Source organism: Urocampus carinirostris, unplaced genomic scaffold, assembly GCF_059441175.1.
Source record: "Urocampus carinirostris isolate Australia breed hairy pipefish unplaced genomic scaffold, RoL_Ucar_1.0 HiC_scaffold_59, whole genome shotgun sequence".
NCBI classification, from domain to species: Eukaryota; Metazoa; Chordata; class Actinopteri; order Syngnathiformes; family Syngnathidae; genus Urocampus; species Urocampus carinirostris.
In genome coordinates this window covers 72,765-94,774 of record NW_028283166.1, presented here as the reverse complement: position 1 = coordinate 94,774, position 22,010 = coordinate 72,765, and the positions used below count along the sequence as shown (strand labels likewise).

The 22,010-nt window shown below is 41.2% G+C and overlaps 1 protein-coding gene and 1 pseudogene across 3 annotated transcripts in view; both read right to left on the bottom strand.

Annotated features, from left to right (window-relative positions):
- Window positions 1-274: 274 nt before the first annotated feature.
- Window positions 275-7,753, bottom strand: LOC148345287 (non-selective voltage-gated ion channel VDAC1 pseudogene; annotated as a pseudogene).
- Window positions 7,754-9,449: 1,696 nt separating this feature from the next.
- Window positions 9,450-22,010, bottom strand: part of LOC148345286 (uncharacterized) — a 14,776-nt gene continuing 2,215 nt past the window's right edge. Inside the window, exons 2-3 of one of the 3 annotated variants that reach the window (XM_088325911.1) lie at window positions 21,270-21,387; window positions 9,450-11,948 (exon numbers count right to left, since the gene is read on the bottom strand). In XM_088325911.1, the coding sequence (XP_088182037.1) occupies window positions 10,732-11,814 (1,083 nt within the window). In that variant the 5' untranslated portion in view covers window positions 11,815-11,948; window positions 21,270-21,387 and the 3' untranslated portion in view covers window positions 9,450-10,731. Of the gene's footprint in view, window positions 11,949-20,626; window positions 20,701-21,269; window positions 21,388-22,010 lie in introns of all 3 variants that reach the window. The other 2 variants (XM_088325910.1, XM_088325909.1) reach the window with 2 other exon arrangements.

Here is a 22,010-nt window from a genome sequence, read left to right as displayed (position 1 = left end):
TTGTATTTCGCATTTTTTCATGAAGGTAGCAATACTGTAAATACATTTCAATTTTAGCTTGGACTAATCATTTTTCAGTTCATTGATATGGATATTGATTAATAATTTCAAAAAGAAAATAGTAGCGACACACAAATAACTGAATCAAACGAAAGAATAAAAAGACATTGTTGACACAAAAGCCCTTGCAGTATTAGAAAACATGAGTGAGGGAAGAAATTCGGACGAAATAATGAAATTACTGTTCCATCAACCCGTAAAGATTATCAACTCATTTAAATGAATGGGCTGTTTTTAATAGCATGTTAGAAATGAAATGTTATTTGCACAGCAATCAAACGGTTTATTGTAAAATTATTTCTGTCCTACCTTTAGGTCAGACAAAGCAGCACGTGAGGGGAAGGAATAAAAAGGTCTTGGGGATTAGCCGCATGGCGGGAAATTAAAACCCTCCTCAGAAAACTCTGTATAATATTTTTTGCATCCCACAGACGAATTATAGGGAAAAGGAGAACCATGGTTTGGTTTTGCCATGTTCCAGGCTGGGGAGATGAGGCTGTGGCGTTCAGCCTTCTTCCTCATTGTACCCAGGCGGCCTAAGCTAGCAAGGCCTCCCCTCCTTCAAGCATGTGTGAAAGCAGCAGAAAGAAGAAGAGGAAGTCTAAGAAGAATAAGAAACTAGTAGTTGTGTCATTGACAACAATAGCAGAATCACTGCCACCAATAGTCTCTTGTTCAGCACCCAGGAAAGCTGACTTAGGCATTTTCTGTGGGCGCTCAAGTTTTTTCCGAGCAACAGTTCCGTGTTTGGTTTGGATGATACAAGACCTTGGTTTTGCAGCTTTCTCAATGACTTTTGCTGGTGTTTTCCAAATCTTCTCAATTATTTGATCGGAATGGAAATCTATATTGTAGAATTCATTGAAATATCCAATTTTCCTATTTCACCTTGTGACTATGTATACGTTGTTTCAGCAATCCCTCTGGGCATCTGCATGTTATTCAAATATTCAATTGGTGAAGGATGCCAGCAATTTTTTAAACCATCTGTGGACATCACTGTTTGGGAAAATGTGCTTGTCCAACAATCATTATCACAGGAAAAGACTTATCAGATCAGTGTGTAAAAAGGAAAATGTGCCAGTTCCATATGCCATGTCTTTTTCGAAAAAGTATGTTCTATTGATTGACGGGAAAAAAGCTGGTTGTTACCCAATTGCTATTTATTAAGAAACAAAGTACAAGAAACCTAGTTTTGGAATAATTCATGGGATATACCCAGCCAAAGTGCATACATTAAAATGTCTAGCAAAGACATTGAGGTTTAAATGTAGATTTTGTTCCACTAACCCTGAAACTGTAAATAAGTAATCTTGAAAACTTCAGGAAATTGTTAAGTGGGAAACAATTAGTTTCAAATATATGCTGGAAGGGTTTCAAATAATTAAACTCGCTTAAGCAGTTCAAACTACAAACTCTTGAAATAAGACAAAAAAAATGCAATGACAAAAATTTAGATTAATCTAAGAACAAAGACAAAAAGGTCACAAAAGCTACAATTGCTAACTATTTTTTGTAAACAAAAGTGAATAAAAGGTTTGGATTTGCTAATGTGAAGGCGGCAATCACACTGCTTAGCCCATGCACAATAGTTATACATTGCAAAAAAAAAATCAAAATTTCAAATTAATATAAGACAAAAGACATCTTGTTTAAAAAATACAATTGCAGTCATATAGAGACAAAAAAATAATCAAAACCCCAAAACAACAGCTCAAGTTTTTCCTGTGCCCCACTTCACACTTTGATACTTTAGACAAAGGGTAAGTTTTAAAAACAAAACAAAACCAACTTGTTCAATCACAGCGAAAGCACATTCAGTTTAAAATCAATCTTATCGACATAACTATCGTCAAATAATATTTGTCACAAATTTGCAATTCTAATATGCTTACATGTGATTCTAGGTAATGAAATCCACATAAAAGGCAAGCTTTCAATACAGGTATAAAATACATATATTGCAGATTCATACAATAACAATCATATTCAAAAACATTTTTAAAACCATGGGGGGTATTGGACGAAACCAAGATGAAAGTTAATCTTTTATCTTTTCTGATCCATGATTCTAAGATAGATCTTGGAGGTCTATTTGAGGATTTGGTAAATACGCATTTATCCCAACTTCTACAGCAGGCTTGACATAGCTGGGCTTTTTCATCCTGACTCCGGCAAACGTGCCCATTAAGGCAAACTCAATCAAGCCTTGATATTCTATATTCAAATTTTGGGTAAAGGGGCTGTCTTGATTAGGCCAACTCCATAAGATCTAACATATATTTACATGTGCATGCAAGAGATGCTTGAAAAGTAGTCCAAAAGATAAGACAATAGTGGAACATACTGAGGACATATTGTGGGAAATACTGTTAGTCATCAATTTCATATAATCAATCTGTCATGGTTGTCATGGCGCCCAACTGGCCCCCGCCATGTGGCGCTAGCTCTTGTCACGGTCGCCATGGCGCCCAATTGGTCGCGCCCTTGGGCGCCAGCTGAAGCTTGTTGACAGATTGGCTCCCTGTCAATACTTAAACGCTGTCCTGTCTGTAGACTTTCGTCGGTCCGTCTGCGAATCTCCGTTTTTTCTGTGTTTTTGTGCTTGATTTTCTCCCGCCACGATCTGTTTTGATTTCGACTTTTCCGTTCCCTCGCCACGGAAGTCCCACTTTTGCGGCTGAGCAACCTACTCCCCGCGACCATCGATCTCCGGATTGAGTGTGCTCTCCTATCTTTTTCCCCCCAATAAAACTGTAGGTAACGTTACTCGAGTGGGTCCTGTTTCCTGTTCTGGTTCATGACAGTATGGACCGACCACAAAATGGACCCAGCGAACGCTCACACAATCGCGGATTGGGGAGAGCTGGAAACTCCCTACGCTCTGCAGCAGTTGCACCGGACAGGGGGTGGGGTCTGGCAATTGTCCAGTGACGTCACCGCCCTTCAACTGCTGTTCCAGCGAAATCTACAGAACAAGCAGGGCCAGCAGGAGCAATTAGCTCTGATGACTGAGCTCCTGTCGCGTCGGCCGTCGGCAACGGCCCCGCCTCCCGGGGGCTCTCCTCCTGCCGTGCTGTCGTATTTCCCGCCCATTCGGCCCATGGACTCGCCTGCCATGATAATTGCTGTGCCTCGAATGGGGTTTCCGGGAAAAGTTGGGGCCGATCTGACCGAGGCTCCCGTCGGCCTCTCCTCCACACATGTTGGCCTCCTAAAAAAGGATAAGCTAATACATATCACTGACGTCAAAAGTACACAAATGTGTTCATTCAGTGCAAACTGTAAGCTCATATCAAGCAGAGTGATGACTGCTGGTCTCACTATCACTTGTGACCCCGAGTTTTTAATTAACTAGATAATCTGACTGCAAACTGAACAAGAAAACAGTTTTTCATCAGTGTGAGTTCTTGAGTGTCTTTAAAGCTTACTTTATAACTCATTTTGTTTTTATCACAAACTGAGCAAATACAATTTATTTTACCAGTGTAGATTATTCAACGTAATGCTCAGAATTCCGTTTTGTAGGCTGACAATGAACACGACAAATATATAACTTGCCAATAAAGAATTAGCAAAATCAACGACATTTCCCCAATTAAAAAAATTAAAAGCTACCCAACGTTTCGATTGAAGGTCGTGAGAGCATACCAGACCAGTCCCTGGGTAAGTTCGTAACATAGCCGCCCACCCGTACAAAAGAAAGGTTGCCTTCCACTCATACAAGTCAGTCTGGTTGACGTTGGCACGGGAAAGCGAGCCCTCTCTTTAAATAACGCGGGTACGTTTCATGGGTGTTTCTCTGTGTGGCTTGGTGGTTTATAATCAGTTTTTCTGAGTCCAAACCCTAGAGCCAAAAAGGGGGAGTAGATCCTCAAAACTTGAGGATGAGACCATGAGACGAAACCCATGTTCGAAAAGTTCGGTTGACACAGCCAGACCTTACAATATTTCCGGGCACCTGATGCCTGACAAATGTGGTTTGCTGTTGCTGAGGACGTCACCAATAATACAAATGTGCTGGCAAAATATTCCAGTAAGTATACAATGACTTTACTCTAACTTGGCAAATCTCTCATGACCCAAAGTGTTTGGTGACACACCTGCTTCAGGCTGCTATGTCCGATGTCCTTTTTATAATATTTGTAGTTTGGGGTAAAAAGCCCTGAAAACCCACTGGGGAATCAGATTTTCCCATTGCCATCAGCAGTGCGCATCTAAACAAGCATTTTTTTCTTAGCAAACATTTGTAAAGATAAGCAAAATCCAAACCGAATTCGCTTAAACTCAACCAAAATTCGTTTTTTTCTCTTGTTTTGTCGCACCACCAGCTTGTGTCAAAAGACTGAGAAAAACTGCACTGAATTGTTCTGCCCATACTTAGTGCAATAGTATTGCTTTATTTTTATTTTTAATTTAATGGGCTTTTTTTAAATTGTTTTTGGAAAAGCACCCAAACCTGAAATTTTGTGTGACAAATAAGTGGTGTGGGTCATACTAATCCATACTTGGGTAACTATGACGATGTAACTGATGATTTGGGACCTACGATGATGTGACAACTTCTCCCACCTGACCAATCTCATCCAGGCCACCAAGGACCCAAGACTCAAGAAAAATAATTTCTTGTGGAACCAAGAAGGGACTGTAGGCCCAATGTCACCTACCGACACAACGACAATCAGGTGTCATCTTCAGCAAACGCCCAAAGTTTTCCAAAGGTGTCTGTGGGATCACGCCCCCAATAACCGTGATAAAGACAAAGGGAGGAATGTAGAGTATTCAACGTTTGGTCAGAATTCTGTTTTGCAATGTCAGAAAATGATCAAACAATGTCAAAACATATTCCCTTAAACGTGGTCCTTTAACTGTGAGAGGCACTGCAGACCTCTTGGGTCGGGGGATTGACATTCCTCAAACTGATGCACATATCTACAGAGGAATTGGAAGGAGTAGGCGTTGTGAGGGCTTCATTACTTTTCATCTAAATGTGAATTCTGGGTGTGGGCTTGAGGAGGCATCAGTGAAAAGTTCCACATAAACCTTTACGCCTGGAACTCAAGTCCAAAACCCAGCTTGTGGCCACCGGCATTGATGTTCTTGCCATCGAGGAGGGCGGACAGCGTCAGCTTGATGCCTGGCTTTAGAGTCTGAGTGTATCCTAGGCCTATGAGACTGGAGTTGTTCACCTTTGCAGAGAAGGACGCGTCTGGGTCAATCTGGTACTTAGCGGCGATGCTAAAGCGAGTGTTGCTGTTGCCGGCAGTTCAAGCCAGATTGACGGCCGTCTCCAGCTGATTATACACCTTTTGGTAAATGGAGCCCCCAAACTCGGTGCCATCATTTTTATTGGTATGAAGCTGGAACTCGTCCGTCTTGTAGCCAACAGCAAAGTTGCTTTGGGTGATTCGGTTGCGGCCGGCCTCAAATGTCACCTGGTAGCAGGCCAGCCAGCCCTCGAAGCCCACCACGCCAGCGCCGTGCACAGCTGCGCCATTGATGTCATAGTTGACGTCACAGCCGAGGTTGATGTGGTCGCACTTGTAGCCAGTCTTCAGCTTGCCCCCTTTTTTGCCAGTGTTTGGTGAAAAGGAGGAGTTAAATGTCAGCTTGAGACCCTTGGCCAACTGATCCTCGATCGTGATTTCAGTGCCCAGCGTGTTGTCAGTGTTCCACTTCTCTGTGAAGGTAAGTCCGTGCTCAGACCACTTGTACTTGGTTTCCAGAGAGCCAGCCACCTTGCTGGTCTCCGTGTTGGCTGAGCCCGTGCTGGTGAATTCCAGTCCATTCTCAGACTTTGTTTTTAAGTCCAGCTTGATAAGCCCGAAGCCGTATCCCTTAGTGAAAACATACCGAGCAGACTTTCCAAGGTCAGCGTAGGTTGGGGGTACGGCCATGATCTGGATGGGCAATTTCCATTCCGGAAATTACGGACTGTCACGGTGAAAGGGAGTAGATGAATGACATATGAAGTGAATACTGTGTTTTAAGTCAATCACATAGATATGTTATCTGACTGACAATGCTGGAATTTGAGGTTGGGGAAGGGGGTTTTATCTGCATTTGCCGTAGTGTCACACTTGACCGGGCTGCTGTCTCTTTGATGCGTCAAGGTCTGCAACTGCAGCGCCGCTGTTCGATTCTCCGGCTGCACTTCCGGACCCGGGATTTCCATCCGTCGCTGCGATTTCTCGAGCTCTGCTCCTAGTAACAACCATATCAGACAACTTATTACCACACACAACTTTATCATACACATCTTGTTTTCCTAATTTAACGTTACTGCCCTATTGATCTTGGTTGGTCTCATTGACGGTGGCAGCGTGAGCCTTGGTACAGTGGTTCAGATAATACCAGGTTGAGCTGCCCTCGACCTGGACTGCGGTCGCATTGCCCTCACGACGGTGTATGGTCCCTCACGTCGAAACACCTTGATGTACACGAGATCCCCTGGGACCACCGTCTTCTTGAATGGTTGTTCGACCTTGGACTCTTGTCTCTTCACCTGCAGGTAGATGGCCTTCTGGACAGCCGTCAATTGTCTCATATGGTCTCTCAGTTCAGTTTGCAGTTGCTCAAGCTTATAGGGACCTCTCAGATCCGGCGCTGGCATTGGTCTGCCTGTTAGCATTTCATGCGGTGTTAAATGTGTCATTGATGAGTTTGCATGCGATAACTCATCAGCGCTAACGGTAGCGCATCCACCCAGTTGAGCTTAGTACTCGCACAGATCTTGTTTATCTTTGATTTTAATGTTCCATTTACTCTTTCCACCATCCCCTGACTTTGTGGGTGATACACCGCACCCAATCGTTGTTTGATGTGTAATTTTTTGTGGGATGCCCTTCACAACCTTTTGAACAAATGCCGCACCGTTATCTGAGCTTATTTCTGACGGTATACCAAATCGCGGAATAACATCTCTGATCAAAAACTTAATTACTGTTTCCGCACCTAGATCTTTTGATGGAACTGCTACATTTTATGATATTATTCTCTGCACAGATTTCATACTGGTTGAGCACTTTGTCTACAGTGGCCTGTAAATATGGAGACCAGTAACCTTGTTTTTTCAGCTTTTTTACAACCTCCCCCCTTGCACAATGATCTATATTGTCCGCTTCTGATATCAACATAGTCAGCAGTGACACTGGAGCAATAATCAGTCTTTCATGTGATCTCCAAAGTCCTTTTTTACCACGGGTAGTACCAGCTTGTGTCGCCTCTGGTATGGTAATAGACGATAGGCGGCGCCGTCATGCTTGTTTGGAAGGGTTGGTCAAGTACAGGTGCTTGAGTCTTCAATTTAATTTTGCAGGTCAGAGAGCTGCATCTGAGTGAGTTTCCGTTGTTCAGCTCTTTCTAAGTCCTGTTGCCTTTGTTGATCCTTTCTGAATTTTTCAATAGCGTGGACAACATGGTCGCGGAACTTCCTGTATGGCATTGAGGTTAACCCTACGACATCTTCCAGCTTACTCTGAACTCGTATTGGCAGGGCTCCGATGACTGCATTGCGGAACAGAGTCGAAAGTATAGGGCTGTTCTCCACTTCTTCCTCTGTTTCCTGCTTCAATCGTTTGAGCTGCCTGCCGATGTATGAAGCTGGGTTCTCAGTTTCGCAGAGAGTTTCACCTTTTAATGCCTTAGGGTCGATCTTGGCAGGGTATTCATCCCGTAGTGCTCTCCACACTACTGCACGTTAGGCGTTAAATTCAGTTCCATCCGCCATCACATCGACCATCCATCCATTGTTGCTGTGACGCAAAAGATTCTCCATCGCTGAAGCACCTACACATTGCGCCAATACTGACTTGATATCGCCGATGGCCAGCAGCTTGCCAATAGTCTCTTCAACAAACCGTCGAATCCACTTCCCAGCACCTTCATGTATGTCTGGCAGTCGGGAAATCAGTCCAGCAAGGTCGAGCGTCTGCCAAGGGATGTACTGACCTTTGTTTCCCTTGGTTAGAATCGGAAACTGACCAGGGTCTGTATATCTCTCCGGCGGCCGGATATTTGGCCTATATCTTAGGTCATAAATTCCGGTTGCACTCGTTGACGGTCCAGGTCTTTCGCTGTTCCTTCCTGCCTCAGTTCTTGTGTGAAGACTGTCCAGTTCTTCCTCCAATTTTTGAATTGTAGCGCGAATCGCCCCTTGCCGTTCTTCTTCCAAGTTCCGGATGGTTTGCCGGGCACCTGCATAGCAGTCAAGCGGTTCTTTACATTCTGCTCCGTCAAACTTTCTCCCCGTGCTACAATGCTTCAGGATAGGATGATGTTGAGGACTTGTTGGCGCGTTTCCCAGGTTTCGTGTTGGCGATCTCATCTCGTCTCCTTCTCCATCATATTTGAAATCCCCATTTATTTTCATTGTTCCGACCAAAGTTGGATACAACCCAGCCGATCCAGTTGTCGTATCAGCGTTCAATGATTTATCTTTTAGTCGACTCAGTCCTTCCCTAATTTTCTCCTTATAATGCACACCTTAAGTCTTTAACAGCTTCAAAATGTCCTCTTCAGTATTCCTCTTCTCCCGTCGTTTCTTGCTATCTTTGCCAGACTTGTAGTCCATGATTCTCACCTCCTTGACGCCACAAGTGTATGCATCAAACGTACCCCCTTGTGGCCACGCCGGTTGAAGATTCTTCGTCCTCTTCTCCCATTTTCGTGACACCTTTTCAATCAGCTTGGCCTTGTCCGGATGACGCAATCCCAAAAGCTTCACTGGTACAAGAATGTTCATATTTATTCAATTATTGTGACCTTGCTTTTGCAAATTGGAGCAGATATTCCCAAATCGGGATGGGCTGAGGAAGATTTTTTTTTGTAACCAGCCAATTCGTGTTACGGCCATCAACTGGACTGGGGTGGAACCTTGCAAGTCCCGTCCAATTTCTTATGGGACAATCTTCACTTTGAACTCCACTCACTGAGGGGACTTCCCTATGGAGGGACCTCACTGGAGGGTTCTCAGGGCCAAGTGAGAGGAATGGGATTGGGTCTTAGTCAATATCTTTGCCAACAGCATACTTCCACTAAAAACGTGATTAAATACAATTATGTATTGTGCAACCAACTAAAAAAAATCCATAAAATGTTAGTATTATGTCACAAAAGATACTCTTTTAAAAAGACAAGAAATCTCATGTAATAGTTGTTGAAAAAAACAACTAACGTGTGTGAGCTGTGCAACCCTTCAAATAGTGCAGTGGTCACTTCATTAGCATTTGAAGAACTAGTGTTACCGGATATCAGGTTTTGGACATGTTTGTAATGACTTGGTTGCCACACGCAGGGTTGATGTTTCTTATCGTTATTTCACAAGATGATCACAAAAACTTAAATGACAATATTACAGTTCAATCTAAGAAAAAAAGACAAGACAGTGATGAAAGCAACTATTTATTGTAAATAAAAGTAAAGAAATGGTTTCTATTTGTTGATGAGACAGCGACATAATGACTCAAGTCTGAATACTTTCATGACAATCACACAGCAGACACCATACGTTATTTACAAATTGCAAAAAATAAAAACATAAATGACAGAATCACAGTTTAACGAGACCAAATCAAATGCAGTCAGATCAATACAAAAAAAGAGGATGAGATCAGTGAAATAGAAACCCAACAAGGGCTGATGGGAAAAGATAGTTCATCTCTTGTCTCCTTAAAACTTTGGACACTTGGAATTAACTTAAGATGCTTTGATTATTGATCAAATCTAAATTTATGACGTTTTTGAATCACTGAAAATCGCATTCTGTAGAAAAAAAAACAACTCGTCTATAGAACAATGTACAAAAAATATCCACCAACAAATTCACATTTCAAATATGCTTACATGTGATGCAAATAATGAAATCCTAGTATAAGTATGCTTTGATTAAAGATATATTTATAAATGGTAAAGTCATACAATGAGAATGAGATTTTTTTTAAACGGGGGAGGGGGTATTGCACAAAACCCATACAAGGGATTGAACCAAGATATATATGAGGGATTAAACAGGGATATAATTCTTATCTTGTTTGAATTCATCCTCACTATCAGGAATTGATGTTCAGCGACTGGAAAAGACCATGGGGTACACTTTTCCATTTTCAGATGCGTGATTCTAAAATGCATCCAGGGGTTTGTATTTGAGGTGTCAGTGCATTTTTCGCAACATACATTTATCCCAACTATATAAAGGTGGCCCCGCGACCCTACTGAGGATAAGCGGTGCAGCTAATGAGATGAGATGAGATATAAAGGTGGCTTGAGATAGCTGCTTCTTTTCACCCTGACTTGGCAAACGTGCAACCTATAAAGCCAGACTAGATCAAGATGCGCTAATTCAGTTAACCTGGAATAATTATTTTTCCACAAGAAAGCGGCCATGTCACTCGGGTCAGGGTGACACAACCACCCTGTAAAGAGGCTAACTAGTTTAAGTCAACAGGAAATGTATACTATATCATAGTAATTACTGTATTGATATTCATCATTTAGTTTCATTTAATGAATCGAAAAAGGAAACAAGCTGCAAGACTTGTGCATTTAAAAAAAAAAAACATTTTCATAACGAGAACAACAATAAAAAGGGCTGAGTTTATACATATCACTCAAGTCAAGAGTAGACAAATGAATTAATTCAGTGTTTTTTTAAATGCAAACAATGAGCTCATATCAAACAGAGAGATGACTGCTGTTCTCACCAACACACTTGTGATCCTGAACTTTGACTTGAGTAGAGATTGTTTGACCACAAACTGAACAAGAATATTGTTTCTTATCACAGTGGGTTTTTAGGTGTCTTTTCAAGCTTCCTTTATGGCGGAATCTTTGACCGCAAACAGAGCAAATATAATGTTTTTCACTGGTGTGGATTGTTGTGTGGATTTTTAAGGTACCTCTCTGGGTAAATGTTTGACCACAAACTGAGCATGCAAAGGGTTTCTCACCAGTATGGATTCTTGCGTGTCTTTTTAAGCTCTCACTCTCTGTGAAATTTTGACCACATACTAAACAGGCAAATGATTTTTCACCAGTGTGGCTTCTTGTGTGTCTCATTAAATCCCCACCATCTGAAAATGTTTTACTGCAAACTGAGCAGGCAAAAGGTTTTTCACCAGTGTGTGTTCTTGTGTGCCTTTTTAAGTGGGATTTGTGGGTGAATTTTTTACCACATACTGAGCAAGCAAAGGGTTTTTCACCAGTGTGGGTTCTCGTGTGGATTTTTAAGTTGGATTTCAGGCTGAATTTTTGACCACAAACTGAGCATAGAAAGGGTTTTTCACCAGTGTGGGTTCTTGTGTGGATTTTTAAGTCTGATTTCCGGCTGAATCTTTGACCGCAAACTGAGCAGGCAAAAGGTTTTTCACCTGTGTGGGTTCTGACGTGAATTAGTAAGTGTGATTTGCGGGTAAAGTTTAGACCACAAACTGAGCAGGCAAAATATTTGTCACCCGCATGTAAAATGACATGTGAATTCAAATAAGATTTGGATCGAAATGTTTTCCCACAGTGCAAAAATTTGTGATAAGTATTATCACCTTCTGACTGTTTGTTGCTAATATTTTTTGCTGAGTTTGATGTATTGTCATCAACAGTTGTAACATGTTGACAGGAGATTGTGCCTTGAGACATTTTCTCCTTGTTCTTTTCATTTCCGTCTTCTTGTTTCGGGGTTAAACAGGCCTCAATCACAGGAAACTCTCTTAAATCTTCCTCCTTTTTAATTACAATAGGCTCAAATTTGTCCTCTTCCATTTCATCATGATCAAACTCCAAAACTTCATCCTCCTTTTTGACGTCAACTGTCTCTAAAATCTCATTTTCCTCTTTTTTGATGCCAGACAACTTTGTCTCCTGTTGCCAAGGAAGAAGATGCTCTTAACTGATGTCTGCAGGACACAAGACACAAAAGGTTTTGTAAAATCTCTACACACAAGAAAAATGTATTTTTTAACAGCAAATGCATCACAACAAAAATCCTTCAGGCATATTTGCAAAAATAATTTAAATGACTATAAAACGCTTTACAGGAATATGGTGTTTTGGTTTTTTTCCTCCCAAAAGTCTTATTTCATGTTTAATTGGAGTGCCAGGCAGAACTGTGTTGTCATGTACACTACTTTGTTATCAATGACAAGAAAGACGATTCTATGAAAGCCCTCTCAATGTTTGCATTCAATCCAAAAGGCATAACCAAGTGGATCACGAGAAGCGCATCAAGCACCTCGAGAAAGGGCTTAACTCTTACAGCGAAAAGATAGCGTCTTTGGAGGCAACCTGTGAGGTGCTTAATGCCGGAAAATAAAACACTGCGCGAGCACGGTGTTGACGCTGAGGACCGTGGAAGGAGATTCAACTTGAGGGTGACCAATATCGACGAGAAGTACCTAGAGGCGGGTGGACAAAATGCTACACAATTCATGTCACGGAGTGTAGGTCCGTTTTTTAACAGATGACAGCCAATATACTTCCAAGCAACGCACCTCCTTTAGAGAGGTGAAATCCCGACCGTACCAGAGGAAGATTAAATGTTACCTCGTCCACCCTGCGTTGCTTCGGGTGGAGCATGGGGATCATACTTACCTCTTTAAGTAAGCAGAAGCAGCCCAATATTCTATGACCAACACTTTCCAACTGGATAAATATGTTTAATTGACAGGATTTATTTCCTGTTGTTTCTCTCCCCATCGTTTTCAACAGACTCAGTGTGGCGTAAGTAAGACTTCGAACATTGAGAAAAGACATGCACATGGGCTCTCTGTCAAGTTGACTACCTCCTTTTTAAATTCTGATGCAGCTTGTGTGTGTATATGTTTGTGCATGTATATATATAATATATAAACATACATACATGCACATACATATTTGGCATTAATGATGACTATATATATTTAGATATATATTTATGTATCTTTTTCTTTTTGTGGCTATGCCCGTCTTGAAACACTGCACGTGACTTTGTGTGCAGTGAGGGGTTGAGAATGCTTAGTTATTATACAAAAGGATTAATAAGAGCCTGTGGTTTATGGGAAGGTGGGCCTGAACCATAAGATTTTTCATTTATCTTTAATGACAAACTTTTCATTTGTACTGGGAGTCTCCCCCTAAGCGATAGGGTTAAAGACAGGTTTCTATAGGAAGCAATGATTAAGATTCTGCCAATCATGTTTTTTCAGGTTCTTTGTATTTATTTTGTTTTCTATTTCTTAGCTTAGGTCTTAAAGGGGTATGGGGTGGAATAGAGCGCTACTTAATGTTCAGTCCATATAGGGTGGGCCATAGAACCCGGATATCAATAACCTTTCTTCAATTCGTTGATGCAGGATAAGTCTTGTTTTGTTCATGGAATGTCAATGGTATCAACAATCAAACAAAAAGAGGTAAGGTGCTTTCCCATTTGAAAAACCTATCTATCTACCTTGGTCATATGCCTCAAGAGGGGTGACCGACAGCAAGACAAACACATACAACAACAAAGAAAATAAAAGGGAAAAAATATCAAAAAAAAAACCCACATACAATTTTTGGACCATAGCCAATCCAAATGCCCAAACAAGTTAGGCACCTCGGCACCTAAGTTGGTCATGCTTTCGTCCCTCCAGATGAAACGGGACACAAGAAAGCGGCCATGTCACTCGGGTCAGGGTGACACAACACACTCTTTTGTTCAACAGCAGGGCCCGACAGCTTTCACTGGTTTACCCCTGCCACATCATACACTTAGAACGCGCCCAAACAACCCACTCATTCCTATCACCAACAATAGGTCTAGCTTTCACTAGATTTAGACCTCTTTCCTGCAGTGCACTCATAACACCAACATTGAAAAACCTACAGGCGGATATAATATTCCTGCAGATTCAGATATACTTTATTGTCATTCTTGTACACGTGTATACATAAGAAAATGTTGATACATCTGACCCGCACAGTTTCCTTGAATGTACAGATATAAATAAATGTTGTACTGCGTTAGAGTATTGAAGTACTAATAATATGCTAAATAATTATAGCTACAACGGGTCAGGACATTTCGTTCTTTACAAAGAATGACAATACAAAGAAAATTATTATTATTATTATTATACAGTAGTGCAAAGAGTGCAAGAGGAGCAGCTAACCAGATGTGCAAAATGGGCAGTAAACAAGTCACTATACAATAACAATAACACTGGAATACAATAGTGCAGAGGAGAACGGATGTGCAAAGGAGTGGCTAGGTATAAGAGAACTGCAGGAGCTATATTTGATAAACGATGAGCATGGGAAATTGAGATATAGGCGAGAAGTCAAATATGCCACTCAAAATTCTCATTCAGAGCTAAAGGAACAGCAATCTTGATTTGAAATGGAGTGGCTTTTAAACATTTATCAACAAAATCAGACAAGAATGGACGCTACGTGATGGTCCAGGGAGAATTGCATTCTGTCCATTTAACACTATTGAATATTTTTGGGTCAAATTATGATGACACTGAATTTTTTAGGAAAGTTTTAAGTTTAATACCAAATATTTCAAGCACCAACCTAATAATTGGATCTGAGCTCAATTTTGTTTTTGAGACCCTTTTGGATAAAGCAAACGTTCAAAAAGTAACCTCATCGAAATCTGGTAACCTGATGAAAACATAAATTGATAACATGAAAATAGTAGACCTCTGGAATTACTTAATCCAAAAGGCCGAGAGTATTCCTTTCACTGAAGGGTCTACAATATGTATAGCCAAATTGACCATGTCTTGGTGGATGGAAAACTGCTACCATATGACTCTAATCCTAAATATCATAATACCATAATATCTGACCATGGACCTGTCTCCTTTACTTTGAAAATGGATAAAATTACTACACCACAATATAATTGGAGGTTTAACCCTCAGCTACTTGACAACAAAAAGTTGTGTGAATGCTTGGAAGGGAATATTGCCTTGTTTTTCAATACTAACGATAAGGATGACATCTCGTCCGTGTTATTATGGGAGACTTTTAAGGCTTTTTTGAGAGGGTGCATAGTATCATATCAATTCAGTGCCAAAAAAACACAACAGGAAAAAAACAGAGCTGGAAGAAGAAATAAGACGATTAGATTTGGATAGCGCTCAAAACCCATCAACTAAAAAATATAACTGGATTTGAGCCTTAAAATTAAACTTAACCATTTATTATCTGACCAAATAAGTAGAGCTTTTCTGCATGTGAAACAAAAATATTTTCAATTTGGTGATAAACCAGAAAAATTGCTAGCAGGACAATTATCCAAATTGGAAAGTACCAAACTATACACAAAATAAGATCTGACTTCGGTGTTCTCCACACTCAACATGAAGATATTTATAGAGAATTCAAAAGTTTCTCCAAAAGGCTGTACTCTTCTTAGAGTACTGCAGAAGCCAGGAGTAATGCAAACATTTTTAGGTTCATGTAGTTTACCAGAGCTTGACCAGTCTGATAGGGAGAGACTGGATGCAAAAAAATACGTGTGCAGACATCATGGATTCTACTGTATTAAATCACTTAAAAATGGATAAGGCCCTGGCCCTGATGGTCTGAGTAATGAGTTGTATAAACAATTTAGTAGAACTTTGGCTCCCTACCTGCATAAAATGTATAACAAAGCTATGAAAGATAGCACCCTACCACCCACCTTGAATGAAGCCATTATCACCTTGATCCCCAAGAAGGATAGAGACGAATAGGCCAATTTCCCTTTTAAATACGGATCAGAAGATTCAAGCTTAAAACCTTGGCAAGGCGGCTTATTGTCTGTAAGAGCAAAATGGTGCACCCAGACCAATCAGGTTTTATCCCAAAACGAAACCCATTTCACAATCATAGACGCCTTTTTAATGTCATGCACCCCCAGAGGCTTTGGGGAAGACCTTGTGATGAGCCTAGATGTGTAAAATGTTTTCGACCAGGTAGAATTTTCTTACTTATTTTCAGTTTTGGGAAAATTTGGGATTGGAGACGGGTTCATCGCTTGGATTAGGCTATTCTTCAGCAATCCCTCTGCCAGGATAGTGACCAATCAGACAACGTTGTTCATGCTAGGTAGGGGTTGCAAACAGGGATGTGTATTGAGCCCTTAGTGGTTTGCTTTAGCTCTGGAGCCCCTCGCACCAACAATTAGAGAAGACCCTGCCATACATGGCTTAACACAGAAAATACTTAATACAGAAAAGGTTTTCCCTTGTACACAGATGACATTCTTCTGTATGTAACCCGACCAGAAACTACAATCCCACATATTTTGGAACTAATTGATTTTGCCTTGTGAGAGGTAAGAGAATTCTCCCACCATGGTCCGCTGTGTGTCGTAAGAGGCGACTAAAGTGGAGGGAGCGAGGGGACTGGGGATCCTCTCTTCTCTATCTCTACTCCCTAAGAGACAGCAAGGCAAAGAAAGGGGGCTGGGTGACCGTAAGGTCTCACAAACCCTAGTTATAGCGTCATTAAATGTGAGAGGATGTGGAAGTAAAGCGACTGAGTGGAAGAAAGAGGATATCGGAAAGATGATGACTAAAAGGAAGGTTGATGTGTTAGCTTTGAGTGAAACAAAGATGAAAGGAAAGGGTGAATTACAGCTTGGAGGTATGTATGGTAGAAGGTCTGGAGTTGCAGGTGGACATGCTAGAGAAGGAGTGGCTGTGCTTGTAAAAGAGAAAGCAAAGGAAAAACTGATGGAGTGGAAAGAGATATCTTCCAGATTGATGTGGGTGAGGTTGAAGTGGGGTGTAGAAGTATGGATGTTTATAAGTGCATATGGACCTGGTTCAGAGAGAAGCGCTGAGGAGAGGAGTTCTGGAAGGACTTGTGTGGCAAGTGCGAAAGAAGGGTGGAAAGTGGTAATACTAGGTGACCTGAATTCTAGAGTGGGTGATGAAACGGTTGAAAATGTGATTGGTGTATATGGAGTACCAGGAAGAAAAGAGAGTGGGAAGAAATTGATTGAGTTATGTGTGGAAAATGAGTTGGTGATTGGAAATACATTGTTTAAAAAGAGGGACGTGAATAAGTATACCTTTGTCAGAGTGGATAGTGGAAAGTTGGTGGACAGAGCACTGATGGATTATGTAGTGGTTAAGAAAGGGATGTTAAGTAGATTGTTGGATGTGCATGTTTACAGAGGTGAAATGAGTGGTATGTCTGATCATTTTTATGTGGAAGGAAAACTGAGAATAGATGGATCGTGGAGGGCTAGTTATAAGAAGAGTGTGAGAAAAGAGGTGAAAATGTGAGAGTTGAATAAGGCAGAAAAGGAAAGAGTTTAAAGAGAGGATAAAGGAAGAGTATGAACGAGTTAGTAGAAGAGAAATGGAGAGTGTGGAAATTGAATGGAAGTGTTTTAAAGAGGCAGTGTTGAGGAGTGCAAAAGAGGTGTGTGGAATGAGAAAAGTTGGTCGAGGTATTAGGAAAGGAAGTGAATGGTGGAATGATGAGGTATCAGAGAATGTGACAGAAAAGAGACGTGCCTTTGAGGAGTGGCTGCAAGATAAGAGTGGCGGTGCGTATGAAAGATATAAGGTGAAGAAAAGTTTGGTAAAAGTGGCAGTGGAAGCAGCGAAAAGGAAAGCAAATGATGAATGGTGTCGAAAGATAGGAGTGAACTTTGAGGAAAGGAGAAAAGTGTTCTGGAAAGAAGTGAAAAGAGTAAGAAACAGTGAGTCTGGAAAGGAAGAGAAAGTGAAAGATAAGGATGGTAGATTGCTGGTTAGCGTAGTGCAGTCAGGATGAGATGGGCAGAGTATTTTGAGGAGTTGCTAAATGTGGAGGATGGGAGAGAAGTGAGAGTCGAGGCAATCGGTGGTATGGAGAGAATGCCCGTGTTGGGTGATTTAAATGTGAAGCCTGTGGAAACATGGGAGGTGCAAGAGGCAGTGAAAGAAATGAAAGGGGGGAAGGCACCTGGGTTGGATGGTTGTTCTGCTGAATGCCTGAAAAAAGGTGGCACAGCTATGATTGACTGGTTAGTACGCTTGTTGAATGTATGCTTTTTAAGTGGTGTGGTTCCTGTTGATTGGTGTAGTGCATGTGTGGTGCCATTGTATAAGGGTAAAGGTTATAAGTATGAATGTAGCAATTATCAGTTTGTTGTCTGTGCCGGGTAAACTGTATGGAAGAGTCTTGATTAAGAGAGTGAGAGAAAGAACGAATGAGGTGGTGATGGAGGAGCAGAGTGGTTTCCGGAAAGAAAGAGGATGTGTGGATCAGGTGTTTGCAGTACGACAGGTGTGTGAGAAATATTTTGCAAAAGGTAAGGATGTTTATTTGGCTTTCATCGACTTGGAAAAGGTGTATGACAGAGTTGATAGAGAGGTGTTGTGGCAAGTGCTGGTGATGTATGGAGTGGGTGGAAATTTCTTGGAAGCATTGAAGAGTTTTTATATGAACAGCAGAGCATGTGTAAGAGTAGAGAGTGAGACAAGTGAGTGGTTCCCTGTGTTGACTGGTGTGAGACAGGGGTGTGTGATGTCACCATGGCTGTTTAATGTGTACATGGATGGTGTGGTGAGAGAGGTGAATGCAAGAGTATTTGGCAGAGGTGTAGACATGATGGACAACAGTGGAACAGTGAGGCAGGTAAGTCAGTTGTTGTTTGCAGATGACACAGCGCTTATGGCTGATTCCGAGGAAACATTGAGAAGGTTGGTAACGGAGTTTGGAAGAGTATGTGATAGGCGTAAGTTATGTGTCAATGTTGGGAAGAGTAAGGTGATGAAGTGTTCAAGTGATGGAGTGGGCATGACGTTAGAAATCAGGTTGCATGGACAGGTGCTGGAAGAAGTTCAAAGCTTTAGGTACTTGGGTTGTGATGTGGCTGCAGTAGGTGGAATGGAGTGCGAGGTATTGCACAGAGTGAATCAAGGAAGCAAGGTTTTGGGTGCTCTGAGGAGAGTGATGAACAACAAGAGTATGAGTATGGATGTTAAGAGGGGACTGTATGAGAGTGTGATTGTGCCGACTGTCTTGTATAGTGCAGAGACTTGGAGCCTGAACGCAGATTTAAGAAGGAAGATGAATGTTTTTGAGATGAAGTGTTTGAGGACTATGTTAGGAGTGACAAGATTGGATAGACTGAGAAATGAAATTGTGAGAGACAGAACTGGATTAGTCGTGGAACTGAGCAAGCGTGTTGATAGGAGAGACTCGGTTGGTTTGGACATATGGAGAGGACGGATAAGGAGCGAATGTTGAAGAAGATCTACAGAGCAGAAGTAAATGGAAGGAGACCAAGAGGAAGGACGCGATTGACGTGGATGGATGGTGTTATGAGTGCACTTCAGGAAAGAGGTCTAAATATAATGGAAGCTAGAGCTCTTGTTGGTGATAGAAAGGAGTGGAGAGGTGTTGTGAAAGGATAGTGGGATTGTGGACGCGTTCTTAAGGATGGGCAGGGCACCCGTATGATGTGGCAGGGGTAAACTAGTGAAAGCTGTCGGGCCCTGCTGTTGAACAAAACTGTGTGTTGTGTCACCCTGACCCGAGTGTCATGGCCGCTTTCTGGTGTTCCATTTCATCTGGCGGGACGAAAGCATGACCAACTTGGGTGCCGAGATGCCTAACTTGTTTGGGCAATTGGGTTGGTCATGGTCCAAAATATTTTGTGTGTTTTTTTTTTTTGCTATTTATTTCCCTTTTATTTTCTTTGTTATTGTATGTGTGTGTCTTGCTGTCAGTCACCCCTCTTGAGGGATATGACCATGGTAGATGGATAGAATTGATTTGTTTGTAACATTATTAGTTTATACAATTAATTTGACTAAGAGTGAGATCAAGCCAATAAGTTACTGATGAAGGTTTGATAAGACGATTCCCCTTTAAGTTAACTGTGGAATTTTTTTCATATTTAGGGATTGTGATCACCCAAAAATATTAAGCTTTGTTTGACACAAACTTTACTCCCTTAATGGAGAAACTTAAAAACCGTATAAAATTTTGGAAAACTCGTAATTAGCCAATCTCGTAATTAGGTGGAGTTAATGCAATTAAGATAATCTTCCTTGATTCTCATATCTCCTACAGAACATACCAATATCATCAGTAAAAGCTTATTCATAAAATTAGATGCAACTATCCTATTATACATTATACATTTATAATCCTAAATCACGTAGGATTAAAAAAGATCATCTATGTAATCTAAGATGGATGGCGGACTTGCTTTGTCCAAATTCATGGGTTACTGCAGCAGGCCTTTGCTCGGACTCAGCATGGCTGGATGACACTTCAATGTCGTCCTGCTGGCTGAGGATGAAGAGGGAAGACTGTCAGCCCTATGCGATTGGAGCAGTTATACTCTCTCTTGTGGAGATTGGTAAATATACCTTTGGGCAAAATCCAATTATATAAACACAAAAAAGATATGGAAGCAAATAGGAAGATAGTTTTTTTTTATTTTACCTATTGCATCGAATCCATTATTTTCCCAACTCTAATATGGATGGCTTTTTTAACAGTTGGAAGGAAATGGGGACCTTTTCATAGAGGGCTCTTTGCATCATTTGAACAACTTCAGGAAAAATATGACCTACCATGGACTCACCGATTCCTGAATCTGAATACATACCTGACTGGATCCAAAAATGCAAACCCTGATCAATTGGATGGCTGTCTAGCGCAGGTGACCATTCAATGACTTTCCTATGTGACAAATTGCAAGGTATTTCTGAGCCAAACATGTCTAGCCAGCCTGGAACATATTCAAATCTGCTCCTTAAATGCTAGGCACCGTCTAATTCAATTTAAGGTTGCCCACAGAATTCATTACGCCCAAAGTAAGACTACATAGTATCTTTCCTGAAATGTCTCCCATGTGTGAGAAATGTGAGTCTATCGAGGCCGACCTGTTGCACAGCTTCGCACTTTGTAATACATTTTTTGGGTTGATATTTTTAATCTTTTCTTAAGAATATTCGGCAGGCAGATAGAACCTGAACCGCATATGATAATCTTTGGAATATCAAAAGTATCCTATGCATTAACAGTGGTGCAACAACAGCTCATTTCCTACAGAATCGTTACAGCAAAAAAACTCATATTATTGTGTTGTAAAGGAAAAGAGGTGCCCACAAGGAGAAGATGGCTGACGGAACTGACAGACACGCTACACGTAGAGAAAATTTGGTACATCATAAAAGACAAAACTGAAAAATTTGAAAGGATATGGGGACCACAAATATCCTTCCTGGAACAGAAGCAGAGGTCCTGACCTCTTTACATCTGCTGGGGGTTCTTCTGAAGTATGGCGAACCAGACAGTCTTATGAGGTGTGAGGTCCCTGTATAACCGGTGCCAGTACCAGTCTGTCGTGGTTAAGAAGGACCTGAGCTGAAAGGCAAAGCTCTCGATTTACCTTCGGAGATGGATAAAGTATCTATCTCTATCTATCTACAGTGCATCCGGAAAGTATTCACAGCGCTTCACATTTTCCACATTTTGTTATGTTACAGCCTCATTCCAAATTGTATTAGTTTAATCTCTTATCTCAAAATTTTACACAGAATACTCCATTATGACAGTGTGAAAACGTTTTTTTTTTTTTTTACTTTTTTTGATTTTATTAAAAATAGAAAACTAAGAAATCACATTTACATAAGTATTCAGAGCCCTTGCCATGAAGCTCAAAATTGAGCTCAGGTGCATCTTTTTTCCACTGATCATCCTTGAGATCTTTCTACAGCTTAATTGGAGTCCACCTCCAGTATATTCAGTTGATTGGACATGATTTGGAAAGGCACACACCTGTCTATATAAGGTCCCTAAGTTGAGTGTGCATGTCAGAGCACAAACACCAAGCATGAAGTCAAAAGAACTGTCTGTAGACCTGCAAGACAGGATTGTCTTGAGGCACAAATCTGGGGAAGGATACAGAAACATTTCTGCTGCTTTGAAGGTCCCAATGAGCACAGTGGCGTCCATTATTCGAAAATGGAAGACATTTGGAACCACCA